This window comes from Salvelinus alpinus, chromosome 26, assembly GCF_045679555.1.
Source record: "Salvelinus alpinus chromosome 26, SLU_Salpinus.1, whole genome shotgun sequence".
Lineage (NCBI taxonomy): Eukaryota > Metazoa > Chordata > Actinopteri > Salmoniformes > Salmonidae > Salvelinus > Salvelinus alpinus.
The window spans coordinates 13,403,307-13,426,701 of record NC_092111.1 but is presented as its reverse complement, the minus strand read 5'-3'; the positions used below and the strand labels follow the sequence as shown (position 1 = coordinate 13,426,701).

Here is a 23,395-nt window from a genome sequence, read left to right as displayed (position 1 = left end):
CCCTGTGACAACAATTTTGGACCCCCTTGTGGCCCCCCTAAATGTGGAGTATGAAATCATTTTTACATAACTAATTTTTGCTATCATTCTTTTTTTACATCCATTTTTAGACAGTGGCAACGATGTTGATTATGAACATGGTATTTTGCCTGCTAATGCCTGCAATGCAGTGAAGAAAACGATATGACAACAATAACGTCTAATGTAACTGGCCCCTCTAACAGTACAACTCGCCCCAGCTTGGTGCCCCCAGTTGAAATGGTCTAGAACCGCCACTGCTTAGAATGCACGACTTGGACTTTACTTGGACTTTACTCGAGTCTTGACCAGTTATTCTTGAGACTCGACTTGTGACTCGGACCTTCCTGCAGTGATGAATTACAATCTTCAGGTAATGTTTTTATAACCTATCATCTGCAGATAATCCTTGTCTGGAGCTCAAAAGGCAGTATAAACATTATTCAAATCAGGGAGCCAAATGAACGGCTCTTTCACAGATACGATTCGGTCCCCGACGTTCACCAAAAAGAGCCGTTCAAAAAGAGCTGGTCGCGACCCATCACTACCACTTTATACCCTTCAGTAGCTTCTGCTTTTCAAAACGTGATGTAGGATATTCGTCAACTTGTCTTTGCAGAGGACACGGGTCTGTAAACATTCTGTTTGGCAGAATATCCCAGGCGTGCTCTACGCTGGCGAAAATGGAGGGGTTTCTACAGAGATGTAGCGCTGCATTAAAGGTAGGCACACACACGAATACGTTTAACGTTACTATACATTGCATTTCATATTTTACAAATGTTTCATTTGCTCTGTTTAATGACTAGCCTTGTTCATCGCGTGCTCACTGCTGTCTTTCACGCAATTCATTTACATATTCAAACTGTCTAAATTACTGTCACAGAGGCTGGTCACTTTTTTCCAAGACTTTGCTGCTTTTACTATTAAATTAGCTAGCCTATTACTATTATATTATTCATAATGTATGGATATCCTAACAACCTGTCAACTAAAATAGAGAGTTTATTGATTCATTCTCTCAAGTTACAACATAGCTGAATTGAAAAGAGTCTAATTGCAGTATGGTTCAAGATTCAAACATTTTTTTTTCCTGAAGATGATGAATCTTTTCTTGTAAAAGGTCTAACACAAAAAACACAGAGCGCCATGACTCATAAGGAGGTGATGTGTGGATGAAGAGCTAGAATTGTCAGAGAGCAAGTGGAGGTAGAATACAGCACACTGAAACTTCAATAACAGTCATTGTCACATATTGCATCATTGGTATGTTTTCAGCATGTTTTGCAAGGGGTTGTCACAGTAGAGTCAGATGACCAATGCCATGAGGGTTAATGATTTGTATGACATTTTAGTCGAGTGCAAAGAACCTGACATAGTGGGAAAAAGCCTTTTAAGCTATTCCCTTTTTGTCCCACCCTGGCATCTCCTGCTCCCTGTATTGCCTATGTGTACATTCAAGACTAAAGGTGCCATGTATGGTGGGTTCCCCTTGTTTATATAGGCTATGTGGGCACACACACACCTCCCTCTTTCTCTGGCTGGAGTCTGGGCTAAAGCTCTCACTTCCAAATTCCTGTGGTCCAACAGCTTGACTGTTGTGCATGTGCCATTAATAGTGATATTAGGTGACACCTCTGTCACTATGCCTGAATGGCAGACATCTCATCCCCCCTCCCTCCTTCCCCTGCAGCCTTGGTATGGAATGCCGCTGTCTTTGGCTGTCAGGCACAGCAAAGATTTAAAGAGAAGGTGTCTAATTTCAAGGGGTCGGCGATTACTCTTGAGGAGTCACCATTAACCTGCTTTACTTTAGTTTTTTCCCCTTCCGTCAGAGAACAGCTGTGGTGGGATATCATATGGCCGAGAGAGAATCAGAGAACACATTCGAGACATAGCGTGAGACTAATCAAAACATGTAATGGGCTGAATTGAATTCCCTTCTTAAAACCCTCTCCGTAAGGCACTGTAGTATTTAAAAAAAAAATATTTAACCTTTATTTCACTAGGCAAGTCAGTTAAGAACAAATTATTATTTACAGTGACAGCCTACACCAGCCAAACCCGGACGACGCTGGGCCAATTGTGAGCCGCCCTATGGGAGTCCCAATCACGGCCGGTTGTGATACAGCCTGGATGTAGGCCTAGTTGTAGTTTGTAGTGGCTTAGTTGTAGTTTGTAGTGGCCTAGTTGTAGTTTGTATTGTCCTAGTTGTAGTATGTAGTGGCCTAGTTGTAGTATGTAGTGGCCTAGTTGTAGTTTGTAGTGGCCTTTTGATTCATTCACTTAAAAGTTATTCTTTCCCAGCATCCTCCCCCCTTCTCTAAGTATGAGTTCCCATTTTAAATGGGCGTAATCAAAGCTTCGTGGCATACTTCCTGGCTCTTGTCGTCTGTTAGATTTAATGTTTCTGCAGAAGGTCTCTGTGTTCTGATGGGCACTGAGCAGCCTTCGTTTAGCCACTGTCACTTCACATTATGGCCTCCTCACATGGCTGGAGACTAAGTGTTGATGTTTATGTCTGGGGTCGTCTCTGACTACTCTACCTGGGGAGCTTAACGCTTTGTATGCCTGTCCTGTCTCACACCCACACACTCACGGGTTGGGGGGCCCTCAACATGCTCATCTTTTCCATAATCAAACACTTGAAAACAATTTAATGTTATTGGTTGCAGCAGTCTTTCTTTTCAGTGATGGGGCAAGGCTATCGGTATGTTCAATAGACTGAGACAGTAGATTAGAGGTCAACCGATTATGATTTTTCAATACCGATTATTGGAGGACCAAAAAAGCCGATACCGATTAATCGGCCGATTTTTATATATATATTTGTAGTAATGACAATTACAACAATACTGAATGAACAATGAACACTTTTATTTTAACTTAATATAATACATCAATAAAATCAAATTAGTCTCAAATAAATAATGAAACATGTTCAATTTGGTTTAAATAATGCAAAAACAAAGTGTAAAAAAGCTAACGTTTAAGTTCCTTGCTCAGAACATGAGAATGTATGAAAGCTGGTGGTTCCTTTTAACATGAGTCTTCAATATTCCCAGGTAAGAAGTTTTAGGTTGTAGTTATTATAGGACTATTTCTCTCTATACCATTTGTATTTCATATACCTTTGACTATTGGATGTTCTAATAGGTACTTTAGTATTGCCAGCCTAATCTCGGGAGTTGACAGGTTTGAAGTCATAAACAGCGCAATGCTTGATGCATTGCGAAGAGCTGCTGGCAAACGCAGTAAAGTGCTGTATGAATGAATGCTTACGAGCATGCTGCTGCCTACCACCGCTCAGTCAGACTGCTCTATCAAATCATAGACTTAATTATAATATAATAACACACAGAAATACAAGCCTTAGGTCATTAATATGATAAAATCCGGAAACTATAATTTCGAAAACATAACGTTTATTCTTTCAGTGAAATACGGAACCGTTCCGTATTTTATCTAACGGGTGGCATCCATAAGTCTAAATATTGCTGTTACATTGCACAACCTTCAATGTTATGTCATAATTACGTAAAATTCTGGGAAATTAGTTCGCAACGAGCCAGGCGGCCCAAACTGTTGCATTATACCCTGACTCTGCGTGCAATGAACGCATGAGAAGTGACACAATTTCCCTTGTTTAATATTGCCCGCTAACAAGAATTTCTTTTAACTAAATATGCAGGTTTAAAAAATATATACTTCTGTGTATTGATTTTAAGAAAGGCATTGATGTTTATGGTTAGGTACATTCGTGCAACGATTGTGCTTTTTTCGCAAATGCGCTTTTGTTAAATCATCCCTTGTTTGGCGAAGTTGGCTGTCTTTGTTAGGAAGAAATAGTCTTCACACAGTTCGCAACGTGCCAGGCGGCCCAAACTGCTGCATATACCCTGACTCTGTTGCACAGAACGCAAGAGAAGTGACACAATTTCCCTAGTTAAAAGAAATTCATGTTAGCCGGCAATATTAACTAAATATGCAGGTTTAAAAATACATACTTTTGTATTGATTTTAAGAAAGGCGTTGATGTTTATGGTTAGGTACACATTGGTGCAACGACAGTGCTTTTTTCGAGAATGCGCTTGTTAAATCACCCGTTTGGCGAAGTAGGCTGTGATTCAATGATAAATTAACAGGCACCGCATCGATTATATGCAACGCAGGACAAGCTAGATAAACTAGTAATATCATCAACCATGTGTAGTTAACTAGTGATTATGTTAAGATTGATTGTTTTTTATAAGATACGTTTTAATGCTAGCTAGCACCTTACCTTGGCTCCTTGCTGCACTCGCATAACAGGTAGTCAGCCTGCCACGCAGTCTCCATGTGGAGTGCAATGTAATCGGCCATGATCGGTGTCCAAAAATGCCGATTACCGATTGTTATGAAAACTTGAAATCGGCCCTAATTAATCGGCCATTCCGATTAATCGGTCGACCTCTACAGTAGATATCTGTCAGATAGTTCCTTCCTTGACTGTGTATGCCATAATTCTGTTGTTGTGATTTAATTGATCTTTTATAAACAATACAAAACATACACATACAAACAACAACATCATACAAACATCAACTACATCACACCTGCCCAGACCCACTAGAACACACCCCCATCTCCAGCGCCTGTATCACTTTCCGCCACATGGCCTCAAATCACACTTTACATTTTTAGATAATATAGCATTTTACTTTTCCATTTCTTTAACGACAGACGATTGGTTGATTTGCAGTTTTTAAGTCTACGTTTTTTTAAAGATGATTGACGAGAAAATATCGTCCAACCCATTGGGTATCTCACTGCACCCTCATATGCCATGTCTTGAAATATGCAGACGGATTAAACAAAATGGTCTATTTAAGCAATAAGGCCTGAGAGGGTGTGGTGTATGGGCAATATACCACGGCTAAGGGCTGTTCTTAAGCACGACGTAACGCGGAGTGCCTGGATACAGCCCTTAGCCATGGTATATTGGCCATATTCCACAAACCCCTGAGGTGCCTTATTGCTATTATAAACTGGTTACCAACGTAATTAGAGCAGTAAAAATAAATGTTTTGTCATACCTGTGGTATACGGTCTGATATACCACAGCTGTCAGCCAATAAGCATTCAGGGCTCGAACCACCCTGTTTAGCATTTTGTTTATACATGTTTTTTGTTTTGTCTATCTAAGGAATGTCAACCTGCCCAAGTTCCTAACCGTTACCTAAAGTTAAACCATACCCATTACCTAAAGTTAAACCATACCCATTACCTAAAGTTAAACCATACCCATTACCTAAAGTTAAACCATACCCATTACCTAAAGTTAAACCATACCCATTACCTAAAGTTAAACCATACCCGTTACCTAAAGTTAAACCATACCCGTTACCTAAAGTTAAACCATACCCGTTACCTAAAGTTAAACCATACCCATTACCTAAAGTTAAACCATACCCATTACCTAAAGTTAAACCATACCCATTACCTAAAGTTAAACCATACCCGTTACCTAAAGTTAAACCATACCCGTTACCTAAAGTTAAACCATACCCATTACCTAAAGTTAAACCATACCCATTACCTAAAGTTAAACCATACCCATTACCTAAAGTTAAACCATACCCATTACCTAAAGTTAAACCATACCCATTACCTAAAGTTAAACCATACCCATTACCTACCTAAAAAACACTATACCCAACAAAAGGGGAATCAAGGTGGAATTTATTTAGCTGAAAAGTTATACTGATGATGAGGATGAGAAAAGAAGCGTAGAATGAGGAAAACTAGGGGTTTGTCTCTCTTCCCTCTCTCCAAACAACTTGCTACTCCATCCACCAATTCCACGGTCCAGCCTTATCTCTCTGAGTCCCTGAGGCCTGTGCTAAGTGGATTGGAGAGAGAATGCCTCAGTGTGGTGCGGTTTTACATTAACCAGATGGAATGAGAGCTATGATGGGGCTCTCAGAAAGGGGAACGGGTGAGAGTAGCCAGCGTGCCTTACTGCATATGATTTGTGTTTCAGCAGTAATGGACCACTATTGGCTCATCAATATCAACCCAATGAAGCCAGCAACCTGGCTCAAAGTGATCCCTGGCTTGAATGCTGCACTCAAATGCAGGCCTAAATGGATTGCTCTGTGAATGTGGTCGAATTCACATTAGCGCGGGATATGAGGATAACTGTTAGAAAACTGCACGGCCCTATTATGTAACAGTAATTGACATTTCTCAGCAATAGAGTGAGTTGAATATGAAGCCCGTTGCAAAACAGTTTGCATTTCCCATTAACACCGTTGTCTACACTTGATCTGCGAATGGCGCACAAAACAGGTGCACAAGGACATGCATGAAGATCAGAATCAGAGCATCCTGTCATAATCATGGTACTATCATAACATTCCTCCTCTACACTTCCGTATTTGTGTCAGGCCTACGTTTTCCCACCAACCAAGTTGTTCACCTCATATCTAACCCTTGTTTACATTTCTAGCCTCGTCTTTGAATGGATACTGCAGTACTGGATTACTACATCTGTAGTAGACGTCGCCCTGATTCGTTCTGTTTACCATGGGGCTGTCGTGGATTCACGGTTGAAGAGCTCTGCACACACACACATACTCTGTTGTTAAATATAGCCTCCCTTGGCTCCTGTTTGCCTGCCCGGGTCTGTCCACTGCTACGCCTGATGGGAGGGAAGAGGGAGATAAGAGCACGCTGGGAAGAGGGAGATAAGAGGGAAGGGGAGGCTGGGCGGCCATGACGCCATGTTGTCGTACACTCACACTGGCTTCCCGTTAGTGTCGCCCACGGGGCACTTACATTGGGCACTTAACATGGGGCGAAATGGCTCTCTCTCCATCCAGTTGTCTACACACTAAGCTACAGCCCATACTGATGGGGAGAAAAAACTGTTTAGAAGGCAGACCTGGACATATTTCTTGATTTACCATTGAAGTCAATAGGATGCACATCAATTCTCAATATGTTGAGATCAACAGGGGAGATCCTACACTGGTTACACTGGTTCACAAAGTACAATGGTGGACCAATCGTATAGGTTGATTGTTAAATCTATGGTGGCCCTAAGGGACAAAGTAGTTGTTAGCATATAAATCCCTACAAAATAGTTAGTGTTTGGACATCTTCTCCTGGTTTACAGATAAATAACAGGTTTCCAGCAGTTAAACTAACTGAACTAGCTAATTAAAGTGTTCTCAATGTATAGCAGAGTGCTTCAGAAGAACTTAGCTAAAGCCTTTGCTTTTTGTGTCCTGCCATACTGCCACACACACACTGGTAATTAGTGCTGTCACAGCTTTGCCATCATCATGTCACAGCAAGGCCGTCTCCCCGGTGTCAATAATAACATTGTTTCTTTCACAGATAAAGCGATACTAATCACACTCCTTATCACAGTGGGTCTACCAGTCGATGGCAAAATGATCTCGCCGAGTCCAATAAGGCTGTGTCATAGTTGTAGCTGCACATTCACTCATTGTTATTAAAGACGTCCCTTGGCAGTTTTTGAACATTTACTGTTGAAAAGCTATATCCCAGGTATAAATACAATGCAGTACACACACTAAAGGGTAAAGAAATACGTTTTGAGCAAAATATATATATATTTTTGACACAACAGCAAACTTCAAGGAGTAGGCCATTCAAAGAGTTGGTCTGATGGGAATCTGGATGTCATCGGCCCTCCTTCTTGAGGAACAATAGAGGAGCATGACTTGTGCTATGTCATGACTTATCTGGACCACCTATTGAGATGTGCCTATTGTTAAGTAAATCAGTTGTTAAATTAGGTGAAAAGTAGACTGGAGTGCCACTTTAAAGTAGGTGATGTTCTTTGATTATCATAGCCTAAGTAGATTAAAAGCAGCAGTCCAAAAATGATAGCATAGGCTAGATGCTAACTAACTACTGTGAGCCAGAATTAAATATAGGTCTACCATTTCAGTCTGTCAACATGGGATTTGTTTCACTAGGCTTTTCTTGGCTATTCATTAACTGACTGCAGGCAGGTATCTTGCATTCTGGCGACTGTTTAGCCAATACCAATGCTTTTTACATTTTGACTAGTGTAGCCTTGGCTGTGTAAAAAAAAAACGGTTTAGAAATCTACAATGTATAAATCTGACAAGGAACTTTCCCACTCTCTTTACTTCCCCCTCTCTTTTCCTTCCTTCCTTCCTTCCTTCCTTCCTTCCTTCCTTCCTTCCTTCCTTCCTTCCTTCCTTCCTTCCTTCCTTCCTTCCTTCCTTCCTTCCTTCCTTCCTTCCTTCCTTCCTTCCTTCCTTCCTTCCTTCCTTCCTTCCTTCCTTCCTTCCTTCCATCCTTCCTTCCTTCCTTCTCCCCTCCTTAGGGCAGTTCGGAGGGCAGCTCTGGGATCCACGTTGTCCTTGGCAACGAGGCTTGTGACCTCGACTCCATGGTGTCGTCCCTCGCCTTCGCCTACTTTCTGTCCAAAGTGAGTCAGCTAGCTTCTAGCCTGTGCCGCCTCTCATTAGTGAATCCCTCAACCCAGGTCGAAAATGAGTTACCATACCTGAAGTATCCGTTCCCCTTCTCATATGTTCAGGTTTTTTATATGGTAACAAGTAATTGACACTTTACTTCAGGGCTGCTGGAAGTGGGGTCCTAGTGCCCTTGACAAACTTGGCCCTCGCAAGAGGCTTCCAGAATGATCTTATGCAATTATCAGCCATGTATTTTTGGGGTGTCTCACTACTGAGATTTCATTTTGTTTCGGCACCCCTGCTTTACTTGAGTCATAAGGACTACATAACACTCATAATCATGACATAACGTCAGTTATCATAAGCTGACACCAGTTATGCCATTTTACATTTACATTTAAGTCATTTAGCAGACGCTCTTATCCAGAGCGACTTACAAATTGGTGCATTCACCTTATGATATCCAGTGGAACAACCACTTTACAATAGTGCATCTAACTCTTTTAAGGGGGGGGGGGGTTAGAAGGATTACTTTATCCTATCCTAGGTATTCCTTAAAGAGGTGGGGTTTCAGGTGTCTCCGGAAGGTGGTGATTGACTCCGCTGACCTGGCGTCGTGAGGGAGTTTGTTCCACCATTGGGGTGCCAGAGCAGCGAACAGTTTTGACTGGGCTGAGCGGGAACTGTACTTCCTCAGAGGTAGGGAGGCGAGCAGGCCAGAGGTGGATGAACGCAGTGCCCTTGTTTGGGTGTAAGGCCTGATCAGAGCCTGAAGGTACGGAGGTGCCGTTCCCCTCACAGCTCCGTAGGCAAGCACCATGGTCTTGTAGCGGATGCGAGCTTCAACTGGAAGCCAGTGGAGAGAGCGGAGGAGCGGGGTGACGTGAGAGAACTTGGGAAAGTTGAACACCAGACGGGCTGCGGCGTTCTGGATGAGTTGTAGGGGTTTAATGGCACAGGCAGGGAGCCCAGCCAACAGCGAGTTGCAGTAATCCAGACGGGAGATGACAAGTGCCTGGATTAGGACCTGCGCCGCTTCCTGCGTGAGGCAGGGTCGTACTCTGCGAATGTTGTAGAGCATGAACCTACAGGAACGGGTCACCGCCTTGATGTTAGTTGAGAACGACAGGGTGTTGTCCAGGATCACGCCAAGGTTCTTAGCACTCTGGGAGGAGGACACAATGGAGTTGTCAACCGTGATGGCGAGATCATGGAACGGGCAGTCCTTCCCCGGGAGGAAGAGCAGCTCCGTCTTGCCGAGGTTCAGCTTGAGGTGGTGATCCGTCATCCACACTGATATGTCTGCCAGACATGCAGAGATGCGATTCACCACCTGGTTATCAGAGGGGGGAAAGTGAAATGCAGTGCCATGATTATGACAGTGTTATGTAGCCCTTATATAACAGGGGGTTTTAGTAAATTGTTACCCAAAAATACATTCACTACATGACCAAAAGTATGTGTGCTCGTCGAACATCTCATTCCAAAATCATGGATATTAATATGGAGTTGGTCACCCCTTTGCTGCTATAACAGCCTCCACTTTTCTGGGAAGGCTTTCCACTAGATGTTGGAACATTGCTGCGGGGACTTTCTTCCATTCAGCCAAAAGAGCATTAGTGAAGTCAGGAACTGATGTTGGGCGATTAGGCCTGGCTCGTAGTCGGCGTTCCAATTCACCCCAAAGGTGTTCGATGGGGTTGAGGTCAGGGCTCTGTGCAGGCCAGTCAAGTTCTTCCACACCAATCTCGACAAACCATTTCTGTATGGACCTCACTTTGAGCACGTGGGCCTTCCCCAAACTGTTGCTACAAAGTTGGAAGCACAGAGTCGTCTAGAATGTCATTGTATGCTGTAGTGTTAAGATTTTCCTTCACTGGAACTAAGGGGCCTAGCCCGAACCAGGAAAAACAGCCCCAAACCATTATTCCTCCTCCACCAAACTTTACAGTTGACACTATGCATTAGGGCAGGTAGTGTTCTCCTGGCATCCGCCAAACCTAGATAAATCCTTAGGACTGCCAGATGGTGAAGCGTTATTTATCACTCCAGAGAACGTGTTTCCACTGCTCCAGAGTCCAATTGCTGCGAGCTTTACGCCACTCCAGCCGACGTTTGGCATTGCCATGGTGGTCTTAGGCTTGTGAGTGGCTGCTCTGCCATGGAAACCCATTTCATGAAGCTCCCAACAAACAGTTCTTGTGCTGACGTTGCTTCCAGAGGCAGTTTGGAACTTGGTAGTGAGTGTTGTTGCTCTTAGACATTTCCACTTCACAATAAGAGCACTTACAGTTGACCGGGGAAGCTCTAGCAGGGCAGAAATTCTACGAACTGACTTGTTGGAAAGGTGGCATCCTATGACGGTGCCACGTTGAAAGTTACTGAGCTCTTCAGTAAGGCCATTTCACTGCAAATGTTTGTCTATGGAGATTACAAGGCTGTGCGCCCGACTTTATACATCTGTTAGCCACGGATGTGGCTAAAATAGCCGAATCCACTAATTTGAAGGGATGTCCATATACTTTTGGTGATGTAGTGTACCTTCTGGAAATCTTCTGGTATGAAGACCCATAGACTCTATGTTGTGGTTGTTTGAAATCAAATTGGTAAATTAATACGTCCTGCTATGCACTAATTAATCTCCTCATTTAACTTGTTAATAGTGTTGAGAGAGCTGGGCCAAGTCCTGAAGCACCCCCGGCTCAGAATGAACTCTGTGAGTAACTCATTTCTAGGTCTGAGGTCCATAGCTTGACCAAGCGTAACCAAAATGCCCAGAATTCTCCAAAATAGGATCAGACAACCTTCAGAGTCACTCGGATCATACTCAAGCATAAAAGCAGTGTCTGTGCCCTGGCCACCAGCCACCGGTCTCTCCTTATCTTACGTTACTGCATTGATCCATCTGCCCTCTCTAACCCCTGGCTATAGCTGCTCGCTAGCCTATACGCCCCCGCTACTCATGAAATATTCACACAGCCTCAGATACTCAAGATCCGCCAAAGGCCTGAGATGGTGGACAAAAACATTGCAGAGGAATCCCAGCGAACCTCAGCAGGAAGGTGTGTTGGTGTCAGATGTCTGTTTTAAACTGGTCTCCCTCTTCCATCCTCTCCTCCTCTCCTCCTTTTCCCTTCCTCTTATTCCATCCCCTTTGTTCCCAGACGTCTGGCAGCTCGTGTAAGACTGTGGTGCCAGTGCTGAACATCCCGAGGGCCGAGTTCCCCCTGCGTTCAGACAACGTGTTCCTGCTGAAGGAGAGCGGGGTTCCACCAGAGGCTCTGGTGTTCCGTGACGAGGTGGACCTGGCAGGGCTCCATAGAGCCAAGAGGCTGGTGCTCTCCCTAGTGGACCACAACGTGCTTCCTAGGTCAGGGGTTGCAACATGACTCTTCTTTATTTTCTCACACTCTCTTTCTGACGTTCTCTCCCTTGCCATCTCTGCCTTTCTCTCACTCAGACTTTCTACCAATGATACCTACAGTATCAAGTAATATTGACAACACAGGACAACTTTGTGGTGAAGTGCCTGATATGTGGAGGGCCAGTTTCCCGGACCCAGATTAAGAAAACATGTTACTTTTGACCCCTTTTTCTTCCCAATTTCATAACAGTTGTCTCATCGCTGCAACTCCCCTACAGACTCGGGAGAGGTGAAGGTTGAGAGCTGTGCGTCCTCTGAAACACGACCCTGCCAAGCCGCACTGCTTCTTGACACACTGCTCGCTTAACCTGGAAGCCAGCCGCACCAATGTGTCGGAGGAAACACCGTCCAGCTGGCGATCGAAGTTAGCTTGCAGGCACCCGGCTCGCCACAAGGAGTCGCTAGATCACAATGGGACAAGGATATCCCGGCCGGCCAAACCCTCCCCTAACCCGGACGACGCTGGGCCAATTGTGTGCTGTCTCATGGGTCTCCTGGTCACAGCCGGCTGTAACACAGCCTGGGATTGAACCCGAGTCTGTAGTGATGCCTCAAGCACTGTGATGCAGTGCCTTAGATGGCTGCGCCACTCGGGAGGCAGAAAACACACAGTTAAGGATACATGACACAATTTATTTCACAATATTCACTCAACTCCAACTTTTCCCCGTAGTCCCGACATTGACTTGGAGGAGGCAGTTGTGGAAGTCATTGATCACCACCACCTCGAGAGGACACCCTCCACTTCCTGTTCGGTCACCATGGAAACCGTGGGTTCCTGTGCCACCTTGGTGACGGAGTACATTCACCACAAGGCACCTGAAGTGTTAGACAGACAGGTGGCCCAATTATTATACGGTAAGGTTGCCGTGCCAAACTCCAGTACTTGAGGGTCACAGTGTCTCCGGGTCTTTAAACAATGCATACCTCAGAACTTGGCAGTGGGAAAATGTCAGGAGGAATTTTTACTGAAATCAACAATTCTCTTTTAGTTGCACTTGTTTGTCAATGCCTGCGGTAACAATTGGCTCAGTTCACCTATACTTGGCAGTGTGCCCACACAGGGGCCATCGTGCTGGATTGTGTCAACATGGCACCAGAGGCGGGCAAGGTCACACCCAAGGACAGCCATCTGGCCTGCCTACTGGAGTCGCGCTTCCCCGACCTGCCACCCAGGGGCGCCCTCTTCCAGTCCCTACAGAGCGCCAAGTTTGACATCTCAGGTAATAAAGCAAAACCCGCCATGGGAAAAGTGTTGACAGGTGGACAAAATGACACTGCCTTGTCACTTGACATTCAGGGACACAGGATGTCATGACAATATGACATTATTATGCCAGTATTATGACACTGTTAGGACATACCATTCAAATAAAGTGTTACCCGTATTTTAAAGAGTGTTGTAGAGTAAATGTGAGATTTTACACGACGTCAAAAGAATGTTGTGGAGTGTTCATCTAGAAGTAAACAAACTAATATGTCAAACCCTTTAGGTAGGAACCTCTGCTCTCTTGACCCAATGACTGGACAAAGCCATCGATCGCGTGACACCATTCATTCCTATGTGCAGACTCAATAGCGCATTCAAGCCAAATGAAGTCGGTTAAGATGGCGTCTAATGGAGACATAACATGCGCAGTTAGAGCGACTCCAAGAAGTGACGTTGCAGGCTAGCTCAGTATTACCCCCTCTCATTGATTAACTCAAGCTGAAGGCCGACCGGGGTACCGCGATATTGGTACCATGATTGTCTTCTAAGTAATGTTTTCTTTACACAAAGATTGACCATGACGATTGCCATTTTTCAATTCACTTTAATGGGGGATCCTGTTTTCTCCTAACAATGCCTGCAGTCTGCGGTCGGCCTTGGACTTCCAGGGCTTCAATGAAAGGGGACAGTCATTCTCCCTTGTGTTGACCACATTCCAGGTTTATCTTACTATGTGTTATGTTATACTGGTACTGGGTAATGTTCATGATGACGTTGACCTTAACAAGAGACCCAGGACCAGTGGAAACAAAATAGCCCCATAACATCAAAGATCCACCACCATATTTTGAAGTAGGTATTGGGTTCTTTTTTGCTTATGCATCCTTATTTCGACGCCATTACAAACATTGTGTCAGAGATAAAAATCCAATACTTGACTACATCCAATATTTGACTGTATTTGACCACATTACACCCTGCGTTGTGGTAATTTACCATAGAAAATTATGTTTTTTTGATATTTGTACTAATTCATTAAAAATGAAAAGCTGAAATGTCTTAAGTCAATAAGTATTCAAACTAGGTTATGGCAAGCCTAAATATGTTCAGTAGTACACATTTGCTTAACAAGTCACATAATAAGTTGTATGACCTCACTCTTTGTGCAATAATAGTGTTTAACATGATTTTTTAATAACTACCTCAAAAGTATCTGTAAGGTCCATCAGTCTAGCAGGGAATTTCAAACACAGATTCATTCAAAAAGACCAATGAGGGTTTCCAATGCCTCGCAAAGAAGGGCACCTATTGGTAGATTGGTTAAAAAAAGCATACATTGAATATCCCTTTGAGCATGGTGCAGTTATTAATTACACTTTGGATGGTGTATCAATACACCCAGTCACTACAAAGATACAAGTGTCCTTCCTTACTCAGTTGCCGGAGAGGAAGGAAACCGCTCAGGTGAAACCGCTCAATGGTGACTAAAACAGTTACAGAGTTGAATGGCGGTGATAGGAGAACTGAGAATGGATCAACAACATCGTAGTTACTCCACAATACTAACCTAATTGACAGAGTGAAAAGAAGGAAGCCTGTACAGAATATTCCAAAATATGCATCCTGTTTGCAATAGGCACTAAAGTAATTCTGCAAAGAAATGTGGCAAAGCAATTCACTTTTTGTATGTTTGGGGCAAATCCATTACAACACATTACTGAGTACCTCTCTCCGTATTTTCAAGCATAGTGGTAGCTAAATCATGTTATGGGTACGCTTGTAATCGTTAATGACTGGGGGAGTTTTCAGGATTAAAAAGAAAATGGAATGGAGCTAAGCACAGGCAAAATCCTAGAGGAAAACCTGCGTCAGTCTGCTTTGTCAATCTATGTCAAGACCTGAAAATGGTTGTCTAGAAATGATCAACAACCAATTTGACGGAGCTTGAAGAATTTTTCAAACAATAAATGTGTAAATAAGAGTATTTATGTACAGTCGTGGCCAAAAGTTTTGAGAATGACACAAATATTAATTTCCACAAAGTTTGCTGCTTCAGTGTCTTTAGATATTTTTGTCAGATGTTACTATGGAATACTGAAGTATAATTACAAGCATTTCATGAGTGTCAAAGGCTTTTATTGACAATTACATGAAGTTGATGCAAAGAGTCAATATTTGCAGTGTTGACCCTTCTTTTTCAAGACCTCTGCAATCCGCCCTGGCATGCTGTCAATTAACTTCTGGGCCACATCCTGACTGATGGCAGCCCATTCTTGCATAATCAATGCTTGGAGTTTGTCAGAATTTGTGGATTTTTGTTTGTCCACCCGCCTCTTGGAGGGTTGACTACAAGTTCTCAATGGGATTAAGGTCTGGAAAGTTTCCTGGCCATGGACCCAAAATATCGATGTTTTGTTCCCCGAGCCACTTAGTTATCACTTTTGCCTTATGGCAAGGTGCTCCATCATGTTGGAAAAGGCATTGTTCGTCACCAAACTGTTCCTGGATGGTTGGGAGAAGTTGCTCTCGGAGGATGTGTTGGTACCATTCTTTATTCATGGCTGTGTTTATAGGCAAAATTGTGAGTGAGCCCACTCCCTTGGCTGAGAAGCAACCCCACACATGAATGGTCTCAGATGCTTTACTGTTAGCATGACACAGGACTGATGGTAGCGCTCACCTTGTCTTCTCCGGACAAGCTTTTTTCCCGGATGCCCCAAACAATCGGAAAGGGCAGAGAAAAGTACTTTACCCCAGTCCTCAGCAGTCCAATCCCTGTACCTTTTGCAGAATATCAGTCTGTCCCTGATGTTTTTCCTGGAGAGAACTGGCTTCTTTGCTGCCCTTTTTGACACCAGGCCATCCTCCAAAAGTCTCACTGTGCGTGCAGATGCACTCACACCTGCCAGCTGCCATTCCTGAGCAAGCTCTGTACTGGTGGTGCCCCGATCCCGCAGCTGAATCAACTTTAGGAGACGGTCCTGGCGCTTGCTGGACTTTCTTGGGCACCCTGAAGCCTTCTTCACAACAATTGAACCGCTCTCCTTGAAGTTCTTGATGATCCGATAAATGGTTGATTTAGGTGCAATCTTACTGGCAGCAATATCCTTGCCTGTGAAGCCCATTTTGTGCAAAGCAATGATGACGGCACGTGTTTCCTTGCAGGTAACCATGGTTTACAAAGGAAGAACAATGATTCCAAGCACCACCCTCCTTTTGAAGCTTCCAGTCTGTTAATCAAACTCAATCAGCATGACAGAGTGATCTCCAGCCTTGTCCTCGTCAACACTCACACCTGTTTTAACGAGAGAATCACTGACATGATGTCAGCTGGTCCTTTTGTGGCAGGGCTGAAATGCAGTGGAAATGTTTTTTGGGGATTCAGTTCATTTGCATGGCAAAGAGTGACTTTGCAATTAATCTGATCACTCTTCATAACATTCTGGAGTATATGCAAATTGCCATCATACAAACTGAGGCAGCAGACTTTGTGAAAATTAATATTTGTGTCATTCTCAAAACTTTTGGCCACGACTGTATTTCATTTTCAGTGAATTTGCTAAAATTTCTAAAAACATGTTTTCCCTTTTTCATTGTGATGGGGTATTGTGTGTAGATGGGTGAGAGAAAAACCAAATATTTAATCCATTTTGAATTCCGTCAGTAAGACAACAAAATGTGGAATAAGTCAAGGGGCATGAATCCTTTGTGAACACACTGTATATGTAGTGCCCTGTGTTTTGGTTAATCATGTCACATGACCTACATTTTAAAAATGTGATTTAAAGGCTTCAAATAAAGGTTAAAAACACAGGTCATGTGACATGATTTAACCAAAACACAGGGACCTACATACAGTATATGATCTGCTGTAGTGTCATTACCCAATTACATGCTGCCATTGTAATACTGCGTGTCCCATTGGTTTGTGTTACAGGTCTTTCTACAGAGCAGATCCTGCTGAAGGACATGAAGGCTGTCTCCAGAGGCGACCTGAGACTGGCAGTCAGCGCTGTGTACATGACACTAGATGTACGTACTGTCTAGCCATGCCGATACTTGAATTAATCCACTCTGCCACCACCTTGCTTTAAACTGAGACTCAGCGATATTAGGTCACCACAAGAGCAGTGCAGCCAGAGAGTGTGAGGCAAGAGGTTGCACTCGTCAGCACCAACACATACACTGTTAAACATCTGCACAGGAGTTTGCATCTCTCTAATGCAGTGTGATAGCTGCGTGACAACAAATGCTGACGATTGCAGCCTCTTGCTTCGCGCAGTCTTTGTTTGTGTCGGAAGTTGCCCTGCTCCTCATGGTAAATGAATATGGCTGAGTCTACCTTTAACATCACCCTCTCAGCATCATACTGTGTGTGTGTGTGTGTGAACCTTTACTCTTCCCCGTTAACAGCGATGCGTTAAAATGGCCGACTTTTCCTTTGAATAACCAACTCTTTAACGAATTTGGGTTTGCAGATGATTCACCAAGTCATATTTCCTACTCCTTTGGGAGAATTCTATTCCACTATTAGAATCTTTCCTCTTCAGTCATACTCTTCAGTCACTCTACAATGTTACCAATTTAGCTATCAGACTCGCTTTTAATCCTGGGAGATGATCTTTTTTCATATTCTTCATTCTGACAATGGAGCCTCTGCCTCAGGGAGGTGCAACTACATGCAGTGACAGACATCTAGGAGCGAAAGTGACAGCTATATGCAACTAATGGCTCAGAGCGTATATTTTACCGTCTGATTAGCATAAACAAATGAGATCAGTAGCTACAGTTTTGCTTCAGACCAGGCTAAACAATAGTGACAGGAGTCATGTCTGTTAGTTAAGAATACTCCCTGATATTTGGGTGGTCGTCATTGCTTACAGAAGAGGAGGAGTTGAAAGTGGGAGTCTACTGTAGTTAATACAGATAGTTGACTCCTGGTGAATGCACATCAAATAAGTAACTCTGTTTAACTGCAGTGCAGTTCCTCCGTCCCAGTGTAAATGTATTATTTTTTACAAATACCTTCTATTAGAGCTGGCACAGTTATTGTGTAATTGTGTAACAATTATGGATAACAATTATGGATATGGATAATAACTGTGAACTAACAAAAATAAGTGTAATAATCGTCTCAATGCATTCATTTTAAGAGAAGGGATTCTACTTTATATTTCATTTAGATATAGTTTACCCAATATACGTTTTTTTTTACATGAAATGGGTAAAGTTGGTAATAATTTTACAAGCAGAAAAGCACAGTCGGGAGCAGTGGTGTAAAGTACTTAAGTGAAAATACTTTAAAGTACTACTTAAGTAGTTTTATGAGGTATCTGTACTTTACTTTACTATTTATATTTTTGAAAAGTTTTACTTTTACTTCACTACATTCCTCAAGAAAATAATGTACTTTTTACTCCATACATATTCCCTGACACCCAAAAATACTCTTAACATTTTGAATGCTTAGCAGGACAGGAAAATTGTCTAATTCACACACTTATTAAGAGAACATCGCCGGTCATCCCTACTGTCTCTGATCTGGAAGACACACTAAACACATGCTTCATTTGTAAATGATGCCTGAGTGTTGGAGTGTGCCCCTGGCTATCTGTAAATGATGTCTGAGTGTTGGACTGTGCCTCTGGCTATCTGTAAATGATGTCTGAGTGCTGGAGTGTGCCCCTGGCTATCTGTAAATGATGTCTGAGTGTTGGACTGTGCCCCTGGCTATCTGTAAATTATGTCTGAGTGTTTGACTGTGCCCCTGGCTATCTGTAAATGATGTCTGAGTGTTGGAGTGTGCCCCTGGCTATCTGTAAATGATGTCTGAGTGTTGGAGTGTGCCCCTGGCTATCTGTAAATTATGTCTGAGTGTTGGAGTGTGCCCCTGGCTATCTGTAAATGATGTCTGAGTGTTGGAGTGTGCCCCTGGCTATCTGTAAATGATGTCTGAGTGTTGGAGTGTGCCCCTGGCTATCTGTAAATGATGTCTGAGTGTTGGAGTGTGCCCCTGGCTATCTGTAAATGATGTCTGAGTGTTGGAGTGTGCCCCTGGCTATCTGTAAATTATGTCTGAGTGTTGGAGTGTGCCCCTGGCTATCTGTAAATTATGTCTGAGTGTTGCAGCGTGCCCCTGGCTATCTGTAAATGATGTTTGAGTGTTGGAGTGTGCCCCTGGCTATCTGTAAATGATGTCTGAGTGTTGGAGTGTGCCCCTGGCTATCCGGAAATTAAAGAAAACAAGAAAATGGTCCTGTCTGGTTTGCTTAATATAAGGAATTTGAAATTATTTATATTTTTACTTTTGATACTTAAGTATATTTTATCAATTATATTTACTTTTGATACATTTATATATTTAAAACCAAATACTTTTCTACTTTTCTCAAGTAGTATTTTACTGGTTAAGGTATCTTAACTTTTACTCAAGTATGACAATTGGGTAGTTTTGCCACCACTGGTCAGGAGGAGAAACTTAATTTATGAACGTTCCAAGAGGTCAAAACCATTCGTTTTTAAGACAGGGGTGTCACCAAATGTCACGTTCCTGACCTGTTTTCTGTTAGTTTTGTATGTGTTAGTTGGTCAGGACGTGAGTTTGGGTGGGCAGTCTATGTTTTCTGTTTCTATGTTGGTTAATGGGTACCTAATATGGTTCTCAATTAGAGGCAGGTGGTTTTCATCTCCTCTGATTGAGAATCATATTAAGGTAGGTAGTTTCACAGTGTTTGTTTGTGGGTGGTTGTCTCCTGTGTTAGTGTCTGTCTATGTTGCACCATACGGGACTGTTTCGGTTTGTTCGTTCGTTTGATGTAGTCTGTTCCTGTTCGTGAGTTCTTCGTGTCTTTATGTAAGTTCCATGTTCAGGTTTCGTCTACGTCGTTTTCTTATTTTGTAGTTTGTTAAAGTTTTTTCGGTTTTCGTCTGTACTTTAATAAACTTAATTATGTATTCACAACCCGCTGCATTTTGGTCCTCCGATCCTTCTCTCCTCTCCTCGTCCGAGGAGGAGGAAGATCTAGACACTCGTTACAGAACCACCCACCAATCCAGAACCAAGCAGCGCAAGTTTGAGCAGCGGCCAAGAAATCAGGACTCATGGACTTGGGAGGAAGTATTGGAGGGAAAAGGACACTGGGCTCACATTGAGGAATATCGCCGCGCTCGTGAGGAGATGGAGGCAGCGAGAGCCCAAGAGCGGTGGTATGAGGAGGCAGCAAGGAGACGTGGCTGGAAGCCCGAGAAGAGACCCCAAAAATTTCTTGGGAGGGGGCTAAGAGGTAGTGGGCCGAGGGCAGGTAGGAAACCTGCGCCCACTTCCCAGGCTTACCGTGGAGAGCGGGAGTACGGGCAGACACCGTGTTACGCAGTAGAGCGCACGGTGTCTCCTGTACGTGTGCATAGCCCGGTGCGGGTTATTCCACCTCCCCGCACTGGTAGGGCTAGATTGAGCATTGAGCCAAGTGCCATGAAGCCGGCTCTACATATCTGGCCACCGGTGCGTCTCCTCGGGCCGGCTTACATGGCACCAGCCTTACGCATGGTGTCCCCGGTTCGCCTACATAGCCCGGTGCGGGTTATTCCACCTCCCCGCACTGGGCGGGCGACGGGGAGCATTCAACCAGGTAAGGTTGGGCAGGCTCAATGCTCAAGGGAGCCAGTACGCCTGCACGGTCCGGTATTTCCGGCGCTACCTCCTCGCCCCAGCCTAGTACCACCAGTGCCTACACCACGCACCAGGCTTCCAGTGCGTTTTCAGAGCCCTGTTCCTCCTCCACGCACTCTTCCTATGGTGTGTGTCTCCAGCCCAGTGCCTCCAGTTCCGGCACCACGCACTAAGCCACCTGTGCGTCTCCAGAGCCCTGTACACACTGTTCCTTCTCCCCGTACTCGTCCTGATGTGCGTGCCCTCAGCCCGGTGCCACCAGTGCCGGTACCACGCACCAGGCAAATAGTACGCTTTGAGAGTCCAGTGTGCCCTGTCCCTGCTCCCCGCACTAGCATGAAGGTGCGTGTCCTTAGCCCGGTGCCTCCAGTTCTGGCACCACGCACCAGGTCTACAGTGCGCCTTATCCGGCCGGAGCCATCCGTCTCCCCAGCGCCATCTGAGCCATCCGTCTCCCCAGCGCCATCTGAGCCATCCGTCTCCCCAGCGCCATCTGAGCCATCCGTCTCCCCAGCGCCATCTGAGCCATCCGTCTGTCCCGAGCCATTAGAGCCGCCCGTCTGTCCCGAGCCGTCAGAGCCGATAGTCAGTCAGGAGCCGCTAGAGCCATTCGTCAGACAGGATCTGCCAGAGCCGCCAACCAGACAGGATCTGCCAGAGCCGCCAACCAGACAGGATCTGCCAGAGCCGCCAACCAGACAGGATCTGCCAGAGCCGCCAACCAGACTGGATCTGCTAGAGCCGCCAGTGAGCCATGAGCGTCCAGAGCCGTCAGCCAGCCATGAGCGTCTAGAGCCGTCAGCGAGCCATGAGCGTCCAGAGCCGTCAGCGAGCCATGAGCGTCCAGAGCCGCCAACCAGACAGGATCTGCCAGAGCCGCCAACCAGACAGGATCTGCCAGAGCCGCCAACCAGACTGGATCTGCTAGAGCCGCCAGCGAGCCATGAGCGTCCAGAGCCGTCAGCGAGCCATGAGCGTCCAGAGCCGTCAGCGAGCCATGAGCGTCCAGAGCCGTCAGCGAGCCATGAGCGTCCAGAGCCGTCAGCTAGCCATGAGCGTCCAGAGCCGTCAGCTAGCCATGAGCGTCCAGAGCCGTCAGCTAGCCATGAGCGTCCAGAGCCGTCAGCCAACCATGAGCTGTCCCTCAGCCCAGAGCTGCCATGTATCCAGAACTGCCCCTCAGTCCAGAGCTGTCTCTCTGTCCGGAGCTGCCCTTCAGTCCGGAGTTGCCTCTCTATCCTGAGCTACCTCTCTATCCTGAGCTACCTCTCTATCCTGACCTACCTATCTGTCCTGAGCTACCTTGTCCCGGAGCTGTCCCTTATTTTGATGTTACCCGGTATATTAGGTGGGTGGAGTAAGAGGGTGGTCATTCTGAGGGAGAGACGTAAGCTGGGATTGACTATGGTGGGGTGGGGACCTCGCCCAGAGCCTGAGCCACCACCGTGGTCAGATGCCCACCCTGACCCTCCCCTAGACTTTGTGCTGGTGCGCCCGGAGTTCACACCTTAAGGGGGGGGTTATGTCACGTTCCTGACCTGTTTTCTGTTAGTTTTGTATGTGTTAGTTGGTCAGGACGTGAGTTTGGGTGGGCAGTCTATGTTTTCTGTTTCTATGTTGGTTAATGGGTACCTAATATGGTTCTCAATTAGAGGCAGGTGGTTTTCATCTCCTCTGATTGAGAATCATATTAAGGTAGGTAGTTTCACAGTGTTTGTTTGTGGGTGGTTGTCTCCTGTGTTAGTGTCTGTCTATGTTGCACCATACGGGACTGTTTCGGTTTGTTTGTTCATTTTGTTCGTTCGGTTTTTATGTAGTCATTTCCCTGTTCGTGCGTTCTTCGTGTTACATGTAAGTTCTTACGTCCAGGTTTGTCTACATTCGTTTTGTTATTTTGTTAGTTAATTCAAGTATAGTTCGTTTTTTGTCTTCGTTGTTTTGTCGTGTCTAAATAAATATCATGTCTAAGTATCACGCTGCGTCTTGGTTCAATCCATGCTCCTCCTCTTCGGATGAAGAGGAGGAGGAGAACCGTTACACCAAAGCTATGTTTTATTCATTAGGTATGTCGTAGCTCATTTTCAAAGATGCATTACAAGCTCCAAATATTTTTTTACAAAAATGACAATTATGACAATAACCGTGGCTATTTGCATGACAATTAAACATGACCCAAAATGACATAACCGACCTGGGTTCAAATACTATTTGAAGTCATTTATACTGTATCTGTACTTGATTGAGCTTGCCTTTTAGAATGGAACCAAGCAAACGCTCAAAATATTTGAAAGACTTTGAATAGTATTTGAACCCATGCCTGTGTTCTATATGGTATAGTTTTGTTGTTTACTGTTACTTTGAATAGTATTTGAACCCATGCCTGTGTTCTATATGGTATGGTTTTGTTGTTTACTGTTGTACGTCATCCCGTGCGTTCAACAGATGTTCCTACAGCGGAAGAGCCTACAACGGGAGCTTTGTGAGTTCTGTCACAAACATCGTTTTGGTGTGGTGGTCGCCATGACAATCTCTTTCAATGAACGCAGCGAGCCCCATCGGCAGCTGGCGGTCTACAGCTCCAGCACCCTCTATAGGGAGGAGGTATGAACTGC

At 44.6% G+C, this 23,395-nt stretch overlaps 1 protein-coding gene across 4 annotated transcripts in view; it reads left to right on the top strand.

Moving 5' to 3' along the window:
• The first annotated feature begins 234 nt into the window (after positions 1-234).
• The window catches only part of LOC139554774 (exopolyphosphatase PRUNE1-like), a 29,232-nt gene continuing 6,071 nt past the window's right edge, over positions 235-23,395 (top strand). Inside the window, exons 1-8 of one of the 4 annotated variants that reach the window (XM_071367906.1) lie at positions 235-391; positions 638-740; positions 8,387-8,491; positions 11,645-11,850; positions 12,578-12,762; positions 12,969-13,127; positions 17,052-17,146; positions 23,226-23,384. In XM_071367906.1, the coding sequence (XP_071224007.1) occupies positions 702-740; positions 8,387-8,491; positions 11,645-11,850; positions 12,578-12,762; positions 12,969-13,127; positions 17,052-17,146; positions 23,226-23,384 (948 nt within the window). In that variant the 5' untranslated portion in view covers positions 235-391; positions 638-701. Of the gene's footprint in view, positions 392-453; positions 741-8,386; positions 8,492-11,143; positions 11,197-11,644; positions 11,851-12,577; positions 12,763-12,968; positions 13,128-17,051; positions 17,147-23,225; positions 23,385-23,395 lie in introns of those variants that run through there. The other 3 variants (XM_071367907.1, XM_071367905.1, XM_071367908.1) reach the window with 3 other exon arrangements.